A 19,096-nucleotide genomic window follows, 5' to 3' on the forward strand; every position below is an offset into this window, starting at 1 on the left:
TAACATGTATTTTGTTTCAGTGACTTCCCTATCAAGTTAGCTCAGTTTAGAAAGCAAAGAAATAAGTTATCAGTACTGAAAATTCATTGTGGAATCTAACAGTCAATCTGAGTTTTTTTTCTAGGTATCATAACACCATGAATAAAGACTCATAATAAAAACGGGCAGACACTTCTGGTGTGCCAGCCAGAAAATATCCAACACTCTTTGTCACAACTTCACTAGCTCTGCAGTGCTAACAAGCAAAAAGTACTTAAAACACTATTTTAATTAGAAAAGAGAGCAGATGTGACAATATACACAAGGAAGAAAGGCAAATCTATTGAATTGGGGGGCTCCGTGGTTTGAGCATTGGCCTGCTAAACCCAGGGTTGTGAGTTCAATCCTTGAGGGAGCGATTTTGGGATCCGGGGCAAAAATTGGGGATTGGTCCTGCTTTGAGCAGGGGGTTGGACTAGATGACCTCCTGAGGTCCCTTCCAACCCTGAGATTCTATGATTCTATGAATAAGATGCTGCTATTTTTATGTAATCTTTTCCTGATGTAACTGCACTTCAGTTTCACTGAAAATTAAGTATATTCTAGAAGAGAGGTTTTAATTGCAATGGGCTTTTCTAAGACTCTGTTTATGACTGAATCTACTGAAAATGATTAATTTTGTGATACTGCTAATGTGGGAGGTTAAAAGGAAGAGATCAAACATTTTCAAAAGCAACATTTATGCTAGAAGAACAATCATAAGGCATAAAGTTAGCAGCATTGGTGCAGGGTAGACAGCTTTTTGATTCTTTCATTGGGCCTCAACACTTCACAAACAAGGCTATACCTTCTGCATGATGCCCAAGTTCATGCAGCAGAAACAGCCAATGTAACTGAAAACTTCAGTCAAAATTGTCATTTTGGCTGCCAAAAGCTTGAGAACTATATCTCTACGTAAGTACCTAAAATAACGGGCCTGATTTAGTGAGGTGCTAGCATCTACAGCAGGGGCTGGCAATCTTTGGGACGTGCTGGCTGCCACTTCCCAGGCCAGGAACGGCAAACCGCTGCCACTGGGAGTTGCGAGGGGCCGTGCCTGCGGACAGTCAATGTAAACAAAATGTCGCACGGCCTGCCAGCGGATTACCCTGATGGGCCACATGCCAAAGGTTGCCGACCCCTGATTTACAGCTTTTACTGAAATCAACTGGAGCTTGGCTGCTTAGCACCTTTGAACATTAGGACAGTTATTTAGGTTCACAATTCTGGATTTTAGTGCCTAACTTCAGGCACCAAGTTTGAAAATTGTAGCTTTCATTTTCAAATAGATTTGGCTTTTTTATGGCAATACATGCTTCTTACAATCTGAACTTCCACACAGATTGGCACAATAGGTGGAGCTTGCCTTCAGAACAAATAGATATGGTTTGCAACTGCAGGAGCTATTACTGATTTCTGAATTTTCTAACTGAGCATATGAACACAAATAAAAGCATATATCATGCTTCCTAATAAAATGTTGTTCACGTAGACAATTTTAGTTTTATGACAATACTTTCTAATGTACTAATAAAATTAGTATAGTTTATTTTGTAAAAAAAATGAAGTTTTAGTAACAAGACCCTTCATGGCAGCACTCTGCTGTTAAAGCTTTCTGTCTTGCAAGGTTCTACTATCATTGCAGATTAACTGGAATGTAACACACAGAAAAGGAAATAGAAAACTATTTTATGTATTATTTGTTAACTTTTTTGTTTACTCCCTTTTATTTGCTTAGCTAATTTGCACAAGCCATAATGTGCATCCCAAAACCTGCTGGCTTGTCCAAACTTTTTAGTAAAGATTTTAACAGATGCCATAATAACATCTTATAATTAAGGGCTGGGATGTTAGTGTGCACCAAGCCACAGTGTGAATCTACAGCACACTAACTTGCTATGCAGTAACATCCCGTGTGGACACTGTTACAGCACTTTGACATACTCACGTAACAGTGTCAGGATCATTATCCCCGTTTTGAATAAACTTATCATTTACAATATCCTCATTGCATTTTGTTAGATCCTAAAAATGGATTCAGGTATATTAATATACTCTCCATCTGTTAGAGAATCTGTTGAGAAAAATTATTATTTGCATACCTGAGCAAGAGATCACAGAGGAAGTTATATCCTTGCCATATCCTAAAATCATCCAACAGTGTTTGTGATACATCACTGGAATCTTTGAGAAAGCAAGAAAGCCCAGCAAACATCTCAACTATTTCTAGGGGAGAAAGGTCATCAGATTGCTGCATGTTCTGAACACAGGTGGACAAACATTCTTTTTCTGTAAGGACACAATTAAGGAACAGTTTTCCCCCATCATTATACATATTTAAAAGCATCATTTCTGATTATTAAAATATGCTTAGAAATGAAGTAACAATTACTTTAACAGTTTATCATCACACAATATTTAAAGGGACACTGAGCTTGAAATCTAGCCAGTTTCAGAAGCAGCTTCAGGATACGTCTAAACCCTAGTCCTGTTTACTCTCCCCCATCTCTCTCCCCACACCCTTCACTTTTGTCTTACAATCACATTTTCTTATATTTAAAAAATAGGTGAATATTTTTCTCCCTCCTATTGCTGTATGGAAGTCCTAACTAACAGACTGTACAGAGAATAAAGTGAAATTGACTATACGCATTAAAATAGAGCAATTTGTTTTTCACTTGAATACCCTTTAGTCATAATAATCTTACATATTACAACATAGAAGACAATTTCAAAGAGAAGTATGACTTTTAATGAAGCCCCTTTAAAATGTTTAACAGCTCCATGTAGCATTTATCAAAACCGTCAAACTGTCCAAGGAAGCAGTTCTCTTTAGAGAGTAAAAGTCAAATAATCAAGAGGTTCAATACGAAGCATGTTGATAAAAACCATTACACACTTATTCCCAGAAGCTAAATCCAGAAGGGGCCCAGCATACATTTCATTTATTTGCACTTTAAATTTTAATATAATGAAAATAAAACAAAGATTAAATTTACTATTCTGAAGTAAAATGTTAAAGGAAAAAAACCCTGACAAATTACAATAAATTATAAATTATCTTCTTTCCTCTAGGTTGTTAAAAAACACTTTTTACTATTTTACTGACTCTAGAGAAAACCCTTAGTGTTGTCTCTTGCGATATGCTTGGATACACTATCCTATGTCTTCTTTCATATTGCTATTCTGGCAGGGAAATAGTGTGGCTGGACCTTCTGCATGGCTAAGGATCCTTGAACACAAACAGGGCAATAAGTCTTATTTCAGCTCCCATCCTGCAGTGGCATAGAACTGGGTATTATTAATCCATATTCACTTGTCACATGGAGAAAACTCGACCAACAGCTGCCCCATATTTGTGGCTAGATTTATGGGTGCATTCTTTATTTCATGTGCCTTGCTTCAGTTAGCCAATTCTTAGCTCACCATCACCTGGCAGATACAGAATATCTTCCTCGGTGGGTACATCTACACTACAGCTGGGAGCGAGCCTCCCAACTTGGGTAGACAGATTCACACTAGCTGAGCGCCAGCTAGCACACAAAAAATAGCAGTGTGAACATTGTGGCTCTGATGGATGCTCAAGGAGCTCAGACCCAAGGAGGCAGGAGGGCTTGAAAGCCCAAACTGCCAGTCAAGCTGCAACATCCATCTCTCTCTCCTAGCTGCAGTGTGGATTTTCAAAACAGGCACTCAGAAAAAACGTTCCTTAAAGTATTATCTTGGATGACATTACACAAAATGTTATATATCAGACAGACCACAGATCACGTAACTCCCTTCCGAGACACTGTCATCTTTTAATCAGGTTTATGGTCATGAACAGGTTCAGTTCCAAAAAGAGGCAGTAGAGACTTTTGGTTTTTTTAAGCCTGATACATGATTAATTATTTAAATGATAAAGAACACTACACTATCAATGGTGTCAAGTATCAGGGGGTAGCCATGTTAGTCTGTATACACAAAAACAACCAGGAGTCCGGTGGCACTTGAAGACTAACATTTATTTGGGCATAAGCTTTTGTGGGTAAAAAAACCACTTCTTCAGATCTGTGGTCTGATTGATATATAACAGATGCATCTGAAGAAGTGTTTTTTTACCCACGAAAGCTTATGCCCAAATAAATCTGTTAATCTTTAAGGTGCCACCGGACTCCTTGTTGCACTATCAATGTGTCTCTTAATATGCCAACCAGGTTATATCATGTAACATGCTATCAATAAAACAACAGACATTGGTACAATTACAAACTAGACGTCATCATCTTTTCCTGCCACATTCACCAAAAAGATACATTATGGATGTAATTGGGAACAATTGTCCCCCCTTTGAAGTCATATTTGAAAACGCTTACCACTGTTGCCATTAGGCTCCTTATTTATTTTTTGTCTTTGAAAGCAAAATCAGGAACTCATTTGGTTCTGGTTTTTTGTTTTCTTTTTAGGCTGAGTTGGGAGTCTTCTGTAATTTGTGAATGGCTAGTGTGAAAAACATTGTAGACCAAACTTCCTGTGATGTTGCATGGGATATATGGAAGCAGGGTTACATATTTGAAAAGCTGCCAGCACAATTTCACAGAGAGTCTTAAGACGACGTTCTCCAGGGAATATTCACAACCAACTTAATGTTACAGATTGCTAAAAGATGCTGTGCCTGCCTCTCCCACCCCAGTTTAAAAATTTAATTTATTTTAAAAGATTATAGCATTTGAGAGCTACTCCCTATAATTTAAATGATGAACGCTGGCAGAACCAGTATGTACTTTTATACTACTAACTAGTGTTTTTTTGTTTGTTTGTTTTTTTAAGTGCACCAGCTCAATGTTGGGAATACATGTGTCCATCCTTCTGCCTAGTTCATCTGCATTCAAAGCTACTGCCATGCATGTTACTCTATCTACTGGGTGGAGAATCTTTATGGCTTGGTCTGACAAATTCCATATCTGTTATGTGATGGGCTAATAGCAATCATTGCTGATCACAAACATTGCCATTTGAAGATCCATTAGGGATAATGTGAAGATGGTGTGCAAACCATGGAAATCATGACTTACGCAATGGAACCACCTGGAGAAGTTATATTTCCATGGGCAACAGAGCTATTATTTGTGCTGCTTATTTCAGACAAGGCCAAAAAAAGACATGACTTTGCCTCATTACCTGGATGTATCTGAATACTCTCTCCATATTTGTTTGTTGGTGAGATTACACTGGTTGTTTTAAATAATGCACTGTTTACCTTATGGCAGCAGCTTTCATGGATCTCTGAATGTTCAGACAGAGCCTGCAGAACACAGGACACTGGTTCCAACTCCTTGTGTCCAGCTGAGTTCACAGATGTCCAGGGACTTTATTTAAAAGTAGAGTGGCTGTACACCAGCTGGAAATGAGAAACACCTAGCCTGCCTGCCTCCACAAGGGGCTACTGCTACATCAAAAAGCAGGAGATAAACAGGAGCCACCCCTCAGAAACTGATGCCACCAGCACCAGTTACAATAATCACAAATAGCTTCTTAATATTACTTTTTCATGTAAGCACCCTCTTCACTAACATGTTCCACACTGTGAAAACATTTGAGAACCTGTGCTCTGCAACATTAAACTGAGGTGTGGAAAAAAACCTCAGCTGACACCATGGGAAGTTGGTTTATGTACAAGAACCTCTCTAATCTTATTACAGAACAATTTTGATGACATTATTTTAACCTTAAGTCTACAGATGTATACAAATACTCTTAAATCTTCCTAAGTACATTAGTTTTTGCTATATTACATACAGAAACTACAGGATGAAGGAAGTAATACATAAACTGGAACAAAAGAATAAAAACAATATCTCTTTAAGATACACACCATGAATGTATTTCACTACATTGACACTAAGGCCATGACGCGATATGGTCATTAGTACTTCCCCTGCACTCTTCCTCCAAGGCAGATTACAGGGAGGGCACCATGAGGTTATTGCACTAAATAAAAGCTGGAGATCATCCTTCTGAGCCAGTTCTTCTGCCGGGGACACAAAACTGCACAATTTTACTAGGATCTGAAACAATAAGGCATTCAAATTATTAAAACAGCACAGGGACAGTAAAATATTTAACAGCAGAACTCTGTTCATTGGTACTTTTACACAAACTGATCAAAAAAAAGATCATCCAATTAGAACTGTTATATTCATTAGCAAAGTAAGATGCAGTTCTTTACCTTGCATATCGCTTCCTGAATAGCCTTAATTACCTTCATCCATGTTAAATAAGACTAAGATTAGGTCTTCAAATGTTCATGGTTATTCCACTCCTCAGGCCCATTAAAATGTAATGAATAGGGCTAAACTAGCAGACTACTTTAAGTGTTTTATGCTGCCATGTAGGGATCAGAGTTTGAGTCCTAAATATGCTCCATTTATGCACTGTCTGCCAGAGGCAGAATTGTTCCCTAGATAGCATGTTCAACTCTTGCAACAGGAATAGAGGTGTTAACAAGCTAACTACCCTAATGCTTTCTAATGCATGAAGAGCACTGATTAGATGGGATGGGAAGAGCAGCATCCATGCCTCCTTGGCCAAACGAAGAGCAGGCAAATCATTGGGGCAGGTAAGGTTACTTAATATGGCTATGTCTTCAGTGCAGAATTAACTTGGATAATCAACACCCAGGTCTGAGCATAGCCTTGAGTTAGCCTTGCCCAGGAGTGAGCAGCCACACTGCAAAGCCCTACCTGAGTTGCTGTGCTGCCTTGTATGTGTTACTAGGACTTCTGGGGCCATATCCCATGGTTCTTTAGTGCTGCAATAAGTGAGACGCTCTACAATTCTTTCACAACAAACTGTGGGAGAACTTGTTCTGTTCTTCTGGGCACGTGGGGTGCATTATAGGAAGGCAACAGAGGTCCATCAGCATTTGAGTTATGTAAGCTTGTGTCCTCACTGGAAAGTGGGTAGATTACCAGCCCAAATGAAAGCAGAACCCAGCTCTAACTCATACCCCAGTCATGCCAGCTAGTCTGGATAGAAAGTGCTACTTGAATTCAGGAAAGAGGTTTTCAAGAATGAATAGGAGGGGGTTGGGCAGCACGCAAATAAAAGCCCAGGCTAACTCTGCACTGAAGACATACCCATGTTTTACATTGCCTTGTACAATGGGGCCCTAAGCTGACTGACACCTCGAGACACTACAACAATATAAAGGTTGAAAAATGATATCAACATCTAGCTTTGACAGAATGAAGAGATCTCAGGGGCCTTCCAGAAACACAACAAATAGGTACAACATGCAAAGAGTACCATGGGTATGCATTTTGCTTAGAAGCATATAGGTTATTTTGACCAAATAAATAGTTTATTAAATTTTCTTATCAACATGAGAAATGTGGACTGGTCAAAGTGAAAGAAAGAAGCCAAAAGAAAAGGTACTCAAAACAAGAAGTCTGAAGACAAGTAAGATACATCATTTTTAGGAGGAAGAATAAATCTAAATTCAACCAACATATTGGTTGTTAATAAGTAATGAGTACCACACTCAAAGAGCCTTCGCTTGTTTTTAATTGTAGTAACTTGAGTGAGGAATAGGAATTGCTCTGAATTTTCAGACTTCATGAACGAGACAAGATATTCGTTTTGTCAAGTGTAAACTCTCTGAATTACAGCAGCGTGTTATAAGTCTATAATAACCAAAGCCTATCACCAAGTGAAAGAATAAGAACAATCTATGACTCAAGAGAATGAAGTTATTCTGTCAACACATAGAACATTCATGAGACATTGTCTAACACCACAATGGCTTACTGGTTTCAGTGTGGCCTCATATATATTTATGTATGGCCAAACTGACAAAGGCTAAAATTTGAAAAGATCACTCAGAAGATGAAGCCTCATCAAAAAAAACCTTTTACAAGACAGAGAAACAGCCAAAGGTGCATTCCTGATATTTCCAACTCTTTCAAATGGGAAGTTAGCTTTCCCTTTACAAACAGACTACCAAGTGACTCAGTCAGTTTTTTCTTCCATAAAGGTACAGGACCCTTGCTTCTCTAGGATTTCTTCCTTTTATTCAAAGTGTCATTCATAAAGAACAGCACACCAAAAAGTTGATATTCCAGGAACATTTGTTCATTAAGTGCAAGTCTAAACATTTTTAATTACTCAAAATTTATTACCAATAAAAATGTACTGTGTTTAATGTATCTAGTCAGATATTTAAACCCATAATGCCAAACCTAAATTGTACTGTGTGCCAAAATGAGTTGAGGGAGCACAGCACCTTGCACAAACGAACACCGGAGCTAGAACAGATGTATCAACTGACATATAATTGTCTATCAGCATCTGATTATAAACTAACATAATACAACCCTTTCTAAGGTTAAAAAAAAATATGCCATCTACCCTCTTCCTTCCATAGACAAACAGAGTGAAGATAATTGTATGAGCTACATAAAATGCGGCGGTAAAATCCATCTTTATTTATTTATTCTTATTATTTTGTGGGGGGGTTTCAGTTAAAGCGGTGAAGTTAAATTCCAAGTCAAGTACACAGAGTAAACTGCAATAAGTTGACTGATTCGTTCTGTTCTGCTGAAAAGGTCTTAAATTAAGTCATTCAGGAAAACCACAATAGTGACTTCCTTTTCCTGCCACACAAAGATGATTTATTTCCCTATTAGAAATAAAGGTGGCATGTTTTTAAATAATCTTCTAATTAATATCAGTGCTGCTGATTTTTACTGTACTTACTCAAATGACTGTAGGGAGAGGAGGAGGAAGTGGTCTGCATGTCATCCCTCTTAAGCAGCCCAGTACAAGTGCTACACTCATTTGTGAAGACAAAATATTTTCTGAGAAAAAAAGTACTCAATCTCAACTGTGCTGGCAGGGAAATTCATTTTGCTAACAAATAGCTGTCTCTGTTAAGAAACAGAGACAAAAAAAACTTCCATGTATGAAGTCACTGGCTCAGATCAACAGCAATTTCTGGAGATACCTGATAAAGCCACCTCTTTCCATTTTTCATACCGCCCCTTCTTAAAAAAAAAAAAAAAAAAAGAGAGAAAAATGTCTGTCTACATACTCAACACCTATATTTTCTTTTTACCTGTACAAAGACTTTCTGTAGTAACGTTCGGCGCTCTGCTAGAGGTAGCTCATTCTGCGCTCCTCCAACTACCTCAGGCACATGTGGAAGGTCAAAAAACAGATATAGACATTTAACAAGCGTGGAAGGCACCGACATCGTCGTCATGCAGTCCACTGTTTTCTGAAAAACAGAAAAGCCAGTAACATTTCCCCATATTGTAACAGTGAATTTTTTTAAAATACAACATAATTTTCTTTTAAATTCAAGGTATTCTGTATTGTTTGAAAGAATGATTTAATTATGCAAATTATTGCCTTTAACGCAAGTCACAGAGATAGAAGCTTGCATAAAACGTTGACGTTTTCCTTCCTATAAATTTAACAAGCATCCGAACTGCAGTACCGATGAATGATGTATTCTTCAACATTTTCAAAACAGGAAAAAAAAATAGAGGAAAAACAAGACAACACTCAGAGAAAGGTCTAAATATATCAACAGTAATAAAATAACCATTAATTATTCATATGACAATAGCACATAAATGCTTCAATTAGGATTAGAGCCATTACATTACACAGAGGAAGACAATTCCTACCACAAGACAAGACAACAATGTAACAAACAGTAAGAGGGAATGGAGGACAAAAACAACAACGATAAAAGCATAATTTACATCAGCTTGATAGATCTTAGCAATTACAAACTATAAAGCTTTTTAAAATAATGTAAAGATCAGCAATCCCCTCAGGCCCTCAATCTAGACCTCATCAGTTGGATATTTCTTGCAGTCATCATGGAAGTGTGATTGGATTGGAAGGAGAAGGTATTGGCTTTACGTTGTTTCATGCATACAGAACAGCGTGGAAGAAAATGTGAAAACATCTGGAGGAGAGTGGAAAAGTTGGGAGGTGGGGTCTGGTATTATTTGTAAAGTAGGTAGGATGATTTGGTAAGATACATGAACAGATAATCAGGGAGCAGAGAGAAGACAGCATGCAATTGTCCAGTGTGTCAGAAGGCCAGCCAGCAGAGCCACAGTAATACAGCTCATGGTTGCCTTTGGCTTCACTATCTCTTTATATAGTGTGGCCTCCATGAATGGGGTACTATTTATTCCCAAATTCTTTGTCTTTTAAGATGCTCCAAGTAGCCTGCAAAGATATCCATTTGGGACAAAATCAAATTCCACATGCTCTGCAGGAATCAGCATACCGAATGCAGATAGCCCTTAAGTACCCTAACTTAGAATTAACAAATTTAATGATCATACACAATTCAAGAGTATGGAAGGATACAGAATAAGGATAAGAGACAAGGACAGTTGGTCAAGGTGCCATCAGCATCTCAAAGACTAATATCTGTTACGGATATCTTAGGTTCTTGCATGTTCGTACAAACTTTTCTTTCATCTTCACAGTGAGATCTTAGTTTGGTAGCAAAGATCATTCTATTCTTCTCAAATATTCCTATTATTTTTCAAAGTACACATTCCCCATTATAGGTGGTTACATAACAAAAAAGATTTACATATATTTTTCCTAGTAAGCACAAGGAGTTCACTCCACTGTTATTCATGGGACCAAATTATTAATTGTTTCTGAGTGTTCAGACTGCTGATTTATCAGTGAAAATATTCCCAAATTCCAAAGGTTTCAAAATATAAAAGATTTTTTCGAAACTAATCTTACCAGAAATGTATTTTCTTCTATTTTAATTGTCTCTATGTAGGTCTACACTACAAAGCTGCACCACTTTGACGAAGACGCTCTTAGCCAACGGGAGAGAGCTCTCCCATCGGCTTGCTTACTCCGAGGTGGCAGTCAGGTTGGTGGGAAAAGCTTTCCTGCTGACATAGAGCTGTCTATACAGGAGGTTAAGGTTGGTATAACTACTCCACTCCAGAGTGTGGTTTTTTCCACACCCCTGAGTGACAGTGGTATACCGAAGTGTGTAGTGTAGACCTTACCTCAGTTTATCCAGTCATGGAGAATAAACACCACGTGATTTATAGCTTGCATAGAGGGTGAGTTAGTGCATGGCATGCTGGGGTGTAAATCCACAAAATATTAGTGGACCAAGAACCAACTACCTGCACTAGCAGGGTCCATAAGCACTAGAAGTTCCCTAGTGCTCTTTGACCTACTTCCATTTGAAACAAGAGTAGGTTAAAGCGCATGGAAGAACTTTTAGTGTGCAGAAGCAGGGTCCACATGGACAGTTAGTGTGCTGCAGATTTACACCCCCACTTGCAGCAAACTAACTCTGTCCAAACAAGCCCTTAGAGGATTAGTCATGCACTACCACAAATAATTAGCAGGGAAACGAACACTTCATGAACAACTTATAGGTTGAAATTTGTTCACCAACTATTCAGTGAATATTTTAAAACTTTCACAGAAAATGAGATTAATTCAATAAATGATGCATTAATAGAAAATAATTTTAAAAAAATTCACGGTTATTTATATCTTTAACCAAATCTAGACCCCAAAGAGATCATCATCAATACCTGGTCACAAGAATTTGTTTGGCTTTTGTTTCTAAAGTAAAGAATTTTTGAGTTATTTCAGTTTTAAAATGATTTTAAGGTGCAGAAAGCACTTTTTAGACTCTGAAATTTCTCTTAAGCCACTTCTGATTTATTACTTCTTTACCTAAAAATTATTTTACTGTGAGCTAGGAAAAGACATAAATTTCAGCGCCAGGGGACTTTTTTAGGCAACTTCAATTCATTACAGCATCACTCCAGAGACACTATAATAAAATTAAACCTCAATATAGGAAGGAGATGTAAAGGACTTTATGACCTGTAAGCTTTGGAATTAGGACACTGTACAATGTTCCCAGGGCCCCTTTTCACATGTGCTATTTAATGAGGAATGCTGCAAACCTGAAAACATTATTTTGGTTAAAACATTATTCCTGCTTTGGTTTTCATTATCATTATCATAAAGAAGAACTAACCTGACCGGATGAAGCTAGTAAATTTATTGTAGTGAGCAGCATCCAACCTCTACTGGCTTCTTCACTTTGATTGATCTCCAGGAACTGGACTATGGCACGACTTGCAGCCTCTGTTGAAAAAAAGCAAGGCCAACTACGTGAACAGATGCAGCATGGAAAGTGGATCTTCTTTACAAACACCACACAGAATTTAAGTTAAATTCTGAATTTTCCGGTGTGAGTACATTCGAGAGTGTAGTGATTGTCTGGTTTCACCCATGTAGCTGCTATTGGGGCATTTAGTGCACTGGATGAGGTACACCACAAATGCACCATGAATCCAATGATTTATATCAATGACACTTTCATCCTCTGGACAGACGATAAAAATGATGAGAGAGAAAAACACCACATCACCTGTGGGTGAACACTTTTCACAAAGCAATCACTATATCCGACCTATCAGTCCTCATCTTCAGAGGAAACCTGCACAACACTTTCAAAGGACGAGCCTGGGAACTTCAATTCATAATTTCGCTAGATAATAAAAATCATGGGCTGAATGGAGACACTGGATTTATGGCTTATTACAACAATCTATAACCTATATAACCATAACCCCAGCAGCTTTGCCCCCCCTCCTTTTCTTCCCTATGACTGGAGGGGTATTAACAGGCTACTTCATCTTGAATGGTCCCTTGAAATATTTGTTAACTATTTATGGTAAACAATCTGTTCCACCTTGTATTTAGCTGTGACATCCTGAGGTCTGGCCTATACTTCGCGAATACAGACTAACACAGCTGCTACTCTGAAATCTGACACCTATGTCAGTACTACTTCACTCATGGGTGTGAAAAATCCACACATCCCGAGCAACCTAGTTATACTTACCTTAATCCCTGCCTTGTAGACAGCGCTATGTCAACTGGTCAGCTTCTACCATCTCTTGTGGAGGTGGATTAACTACACCTCTACCAATATAATGTGGTCTTCAGGAGCCAAAAAATCCTACCGTGTTATAGGTGAAACCGTGTTATATCGAACTTGCTTTGGCCACGACCATTTCCATTATTAATACAGTATTTGACACAAGAAGTTTTATTCTTGGTTTTGTTTTAGAAAGGGCGCATCTGATGTCATCCTTCACATCAAGCCTGGGGTCGGGGCTCGCAGCCGCGCGTCCCTGTCGGGGTCGGGGCTCGCAGCCCGGCACAGGGGTCAGGGTCGGGACTCACAGCTACACGCCGGGGTCGGGGCTCGTAGCCCCGCAGCTCCACACAGGGTCAGGGTTCGCAGCCATGCATCGCAGTCAGGGCTCACAGCCTGGCGCAGGGGTTGGGGCTCGCAACTTGCAGCCGCATGCTGGCCTTGCGGCTCGCAACCCCCCCGTATCTGGGTCGCAACCCCCCAGTTTGAAAACCAATGTTGTAGACAAGACAGAAAACCATTTTTGCTTTACTGCGTTATATCTGAATTCGTGTTATATCGGATCGCGTTATATCGGGGAAGAGGTGTACACTGATAGGAGAGCTCTCTCCCATCGGCATAAGAGCATCTTCATTGAAGTGCTGCAGCTTCACCAGTGCAGCATTTTAAGTTTAGACCTGCCTTGAGTAAGTTTTCCAGACCTGAAGAACTCTGTATAAGCTGGAAAGCATGTCTCTCTCACCAACAGAAGCTGGTTCAATAAAAGACACTCCCTCATCCACCTTGTCTTGCTTTCAAATACTGTAACTCCTCACTTAAAGTTGTCCCAGTTAACGCTATTAAGTTGCTGATCAATTAGAGAACATGCTTGTTTAAAGTTGCGCAATGCTCCCTTATAACATTGTTTGGCAGCTGCCTGCTATGTCCACCGCTTGCAGGAAGAGCAGCCCATTGCAGCTAGCTGGTGCGGGCTTGGAACCAGGGTGGACCGGCAGCCCCCCATCAGCTCCCCGCTCCCCTAAGTTCCCTGTGCAGCAGCCGCTCAGCAGACTATCAATTGCCAGCAGTTCAGCTGTCCCTCCCCCCACTGCCATGTGTTGCTCCTGCCCTCTGCCTTGGAGCTGCTCTCAAGAGCCTCCTGCTTGCTGGGGGGGGGATGGTAGCAGAGGGGGGCTAATGTCAGGGTGTCCCCCTCCCCCCTGCTCCTGCACCCCACTTACCCCATCTCCATAGAGCAGGGGGGACACACAACAGGACAGGGCTCAGGACAGAGGGAGTTTCCTGGCAGCAGCTGCTGGTCTCAGCTTGCTGATAAACTTAACAAGATAGTATACTTAAGAGTGGGAAAATGCGCATCTCTCTGTCTCTCTCTCTCTCTCTCTCACACACACACACACGGTGTGTGTCGCTGTCGCTGTCTGCCATGCTGTCTCCCCTCCCTCCATTCGTGCTGCCTTGTAGAGTGTGAGGCTACATTAACAACAATAAGTTAATCCTTGAGGGCTGAGCCAATTGCTAGTTCATCATTTAGCAGTAAGGCATTCCCTGGGAAATATCCCACTCTCTGACTCCACCACCTCAACCAAGCTTCACGATCGTCATCTCTGTGTACAGTATTAGATTGTTTGTTTAAAGCTTATATTGTGTGTGTGTGTGTGTCTGTGTGTCTGTGTGTAACCCCTGCTATTTACATTAATTTTTATGGGGAAACTGGATTCGCTTAACATCGTTTTGCTAAAAGTCGCATTTTTCAGGAACATAACTACAACGTTAATGAGGAGTTACTGTAGTAGCTCAAGCAACAAGATCGATCCAGTCTGAAAGTACTGTATTGGGAGGAACGTGCACGCCTCCTTAAAAATAGTGCAGTGGATCCATCTTCAGGGAATTCAACAGAGGCTTCCAAGAAATAAAAAGAAAAAGAAAAGACTTATTTTTCTAGATTTCTTTGAAAGTGAAGGTCAAAGAAGAATGAAGAGCACAGAACACACACACAGAAGCCTCCATCCATGATCTTAGCAGTAAGAGTGGGGGGGGGGGAGGGGGGAGTTTCAATTTTTTAAACGTGTCACGTCAGCAATCTTGTCTGTGGCTATTGGTGAACAAAACCGAATTGGCAAGTCATAGAATAATAGACTATCAGGGTTGGAAGGGACCTCAGGAGGTCATCTAGTCCAACCCCGTGCTCAAAGCAGAACCGACCCCCAATTAAATCATCCCAGCCAGGCCTTTGTCAAGCCTGACCTTAAAAACTGCTAAAGAAGGAGATTCCACCACCTCCCTAGGGAACGCATTCCAGTGTTTCACCACCCTCATAGTGAAAAAGTTTTTCCTAATATCCAACCTAAATCTCCCCCATGCAACTTGAGACCATTACTCCTTGTTCTGTCATCAGCTACCACCAAGAACAGTCTAGATCCATCCTCTTTGGAACCCCCTTTCAGGTAGTTGAAAGCAGCTATCAAATCCCCCCTCATTCTTCTCTTCCGTAGACTAAACAATCCCAGTTCCCTCAGCATCTCCTCATAAGTCACGTGTTTCAGTCCCCTCATCATTTTTGTTGCCCTCCGCTGGACGATTTCCAATTTTTCCACATCCTTCTTGTAGCGTGGGGCCCAAAGCTGGACACAGTACTCCAGATGAGGCCTCACCAGTGTCGAATAGAGGGGAACGATCACGTCCCTCGATCTGCTCGCTATGCCCCTACTTATACATCCCAAAATGCCACTGGCCTTCTTGGCAACAAGGGCACACTGTTGACTCATATCCACCTTCTCGTCCACTGTAACCCCTAGGTCCTTTTCTGCAGAACTTCTGCAGAGCCATTCGGTCCCTAGTCTATAGCGGTGCATGGGGTTCTTCCGTCCTAGGTGCAGGACTCTGCACTTGTCCTTGTTGAACCTTATCAGATTTCTTTTGGCCCAATCCTCTAATTTGTCTAGATCCCTCTGTATCCTATCCCTACCCTCCAGCGTATCTACCACTCCTCCCAGTTTAGTGTCATCTGCAAACTTGCTGAGGGTGCAATCCACACCATCCTCCAGATCATTTATGAAGATATTGAACAAAACCGGCCCCAGGATCGACCCTTAGGGCACTCCGCTTGATACCGGCTGCCAACTAGACATGGAGCCATTGATCACTACCCGTTGAGCCCGACGATCTAGCCAGCTTTCTATCCACCTTATAGTCCATTCATCCAGCCCATACTTCTTTAACTTGCTGGCAAAAATACTGTGGGAGACAGTGTCAAAAGCGTTGCTAAAGTCAAGGAACAACACGTCCACCGCTTTCCCCTCATCCACAGAGCCAGTTATCTCGTCATAGAAGGCAATTAGATTAGTCAGGCATGACTTGCCCTTGGTGAATCCATGCTGACTGTTCCTGATCACTTTCCTCTCCTCTAAGTGCTTCAGAATTGATTCCTTGAGGATCTGTTCCATGATTTTTCCAGGGACTGAGGTGAGGCTGACTGGCCTGTAGTTCCCAGGATCCTCCTTCTTCCCCTTTTTAAAGATGGGCACTACATTAGCCTTTTTCCAGTCGTCCGGGACTTCCCCCGATCGCCATGAGTTTTCAAAGATAATGGCCAATGGCTCTGCAATCACATCCGCCAACTCCTTTAGCACTCTCGGATGCAACGCATCCGGCCCCATGGACTTATGCACGTCCAGCTTTTCTAAATAGTCCCGAACCACTTCTTTCTCCACAGAGGGCTGGTCACCTCCTCCCCATGCTGTGCTGCCCAGCGCAGTAGTCTGGGAGCTGACCTTGTTCATGAAGACAGAGGCAAAACAAGCATTGAGTACATTAGCTTTTTCCACATCCTCTGTCACTAGGTTGCCTCCCTCATTCAGTAAGGGGCCCACACTTTCCTTGACTTTCTTCTTGTTGCTAAAATAGCAACAAGTCTTACTTGATCCAGGGCTGGTGAAAAAGAGACACGTAAGAACACTGAAATTTTCCATTTAAATAATTATTTCACACAAAGAGAAAGATTTATTTTCACATCTGCTCTATGCATTTAGGCATCTGCACCTAACTTTTAGAACTATACACAAGTCAATCAATCGACTTGTAGATCTAATATACTGAATTATTATACATTTCTACACCTCCTGCAAGGGTATAAAGTAAAGAAAGTAAATCGGCAAGAATCCAAGTGATACATATACACTACTTTAAAAAAAAACAAAAACAAACAGACTCCTCAATCTTCAAAACCAAATCTTTTCATTTACAGTCTACATACACTGAAAGTAAAGAGAAAAAGGGTCACAGCAGTCCTTCAACAAACCAATTCTGAACATGTTCACTACTGAACTGCAGCAATTTAAAAACAATAGTAAATAATGGAGGAAAGTAAATGTGTTCTCAGTGTGGCTAGAAAGATTTTGCATGTGGATGTAAATGGTGTAGCAACATTACACAAAGGATTCTAGTTAACGAATTTTTTAAATTATTTTTTCATGCAGCCTTCCCTACTCTGACTTCCCTGTTCATTTTAACACTTGTAAAGAAGGAACTAATAATCCATTGTCCATGGATAACAAATTTTTCCACATTTACTGGCAACTGACCATCAAAACTGAGTAGAGAAAATACGAAGTGGAGTGCTTTAAGAGACACTCCTACCTTTGCACATTAATTCTCTTTATATAAATTTTTAACATCAAAAATATGCATTGAAAGTGTAAACAAAAGGGGATGGTTCTTCTGAAACCCTTAACCACAACTCACAATCTCTAGATTTAAAGTAACATTAAATAACAGCATTTTACTGATGTAGTAATTCTGGCAGAGCTTAGCTGTATTGTCTTTAGTTAAATAAATACTACATGACAGATTTCAGATCAAAGTCTATTCCATAAAGAACTTCCCCAAATACAAAATTGAAATGAGAATATAAAACCGTGACTTAGCATGGTTGATCAAGAGCCCACCAAAAGCAAGAAATACATACGTCATAAGTGCGCTTTACTAATCCATGCATTTTATAATTCATCTAAAATAATGACTGTCTCCGCTTTGCAAAAGATAGTGATAAACAGACTGGTATTGTGAGGTCTCCTAAGAATTGATTATTTTTATACACTGTAGTGCGGTACTTTCACTACTACCTGTGATGCATTTTTTGTTTGTTCACTAAGTGCAAAATTTAGTTATTAGTGTAGTTCAGTGTTAGTTTGCTGATGCACCATAGCATTCTGTATTGCCTATGAAAAGTCAGCATTAAATATTGGATACAAAATCTACAAACCAAACAGCATGCAAATAAGCCAAGTCCCATTTATACAGACAATTGTTCAGAACTTTTATAAAAACAGATAAAGCAATTTCAATTAACTAAAGGCAAGATTAGTACAGAGTTTTACTCTAAACACGCGCAAACACTCCCCTCCCTTTTAAGGCACCAAATTTCTCTTAAAATCATTTCTTCTCATACCTCAAAGTGTATAGATTTTTACATAACATATACAATAATATACAAGTAACAGCTTTTATCGATCTACAAGCGTGTTTACAAACCAAATTCTCTCAAGATAAACATGCCTAACGTCCACTGAAGCACCAGACTCATCAAAACCCATAGAATCTTGGAAATTTAGGATTGGAAAGCAGTTCAAGTCCAACCCCTACACGCTGAGGCAAGACCAAGCAAATCTCAAACATCCATGGCAGGTGTTTGCCAAACACGTTCTTAAAAACCTATGACAGGGATTCCTCAACATCCCTTGGTAATCTATTCGAGTACTTAACTACCCTTACAGTTTTTAGGAAAATCTTTCTATGTAACCTAAATATCCCTTGCTGCACATTAATTCTTGTCCTACCTTCAGTGGACATAGAGAATAACAGATCATACACAGGGGGAGGGATAGCTCAGTGGTTTGAGCATTGGCCTGCTAAACCCAGGGTTGAGAGTTCAATCCTTGAGGGGGCCATTTAGGGATCTGGGACAAAAATTGGGGATTGGTCCTGCTTCAAGCAGGGGGTTGGACTAGATGATCTCCTGAGGTCCCTTCCAACCCTATGATTCACTGACTCAATGACCATCCTCTTTATAACAGCCCTTAACCTATTTGAAGGCTGTCTTCTTTTCTCAAGTCTAGGCATGCCCAGTTTTTT

At 40.1% G+C, this 19,096-nt stretch overlaps 1 protein-coding gene across 9 annotated transcripts in view; it reads right to left on the bottom strand.

The window, feature by feature from the left end:
* Positions 1-19,096, bottom strand: part of WDFY3 (WD repeat and FYVE domain containing 3) — a 296,640-nt gene that overhangs the window by 165,255 nt on the left and 112,289 nt on the right. For all 9 annotated transcript variants that reach the window (XM_043545050.1, XM_043545054.1, XM_043545049.1 and 6 more), the window contains 4 exons: positions 12,059-12,168; positions 9,113-9,274; positions 5,873-6,065; positions 2,121-2,307 (listed from right to left, as the gene is read on the bottom strand). In XM_043545050.1, coding sequence (XP_043400985.1) covers positions 2,121-2,307; positions 5,873-6,065; positions 9,113-9,274; positions 12,059-12,168 — 652 coding nt within the window. The remainder of the gene's footprint in view (positions 1-2,120; positions 2,308-5,872; positions 6,066-9,112; positions 9,275-12,058; positions 12,169-19,096) is intronic.

Source organism: Chelonia mydas, chromosome 4, assembly GCF_015237465.2.
Source record: "Chelonia mydas isolate rCheMyd1 chromosome 4, rCheMyd1.pri.v2, whole genome shotgun sequence".
Classification (NCBI taxonomy): Eukaryota; Metazoa; Chordata; order Testudines; family Cheloniidae; genus Chelonia; species Chelonia mydas.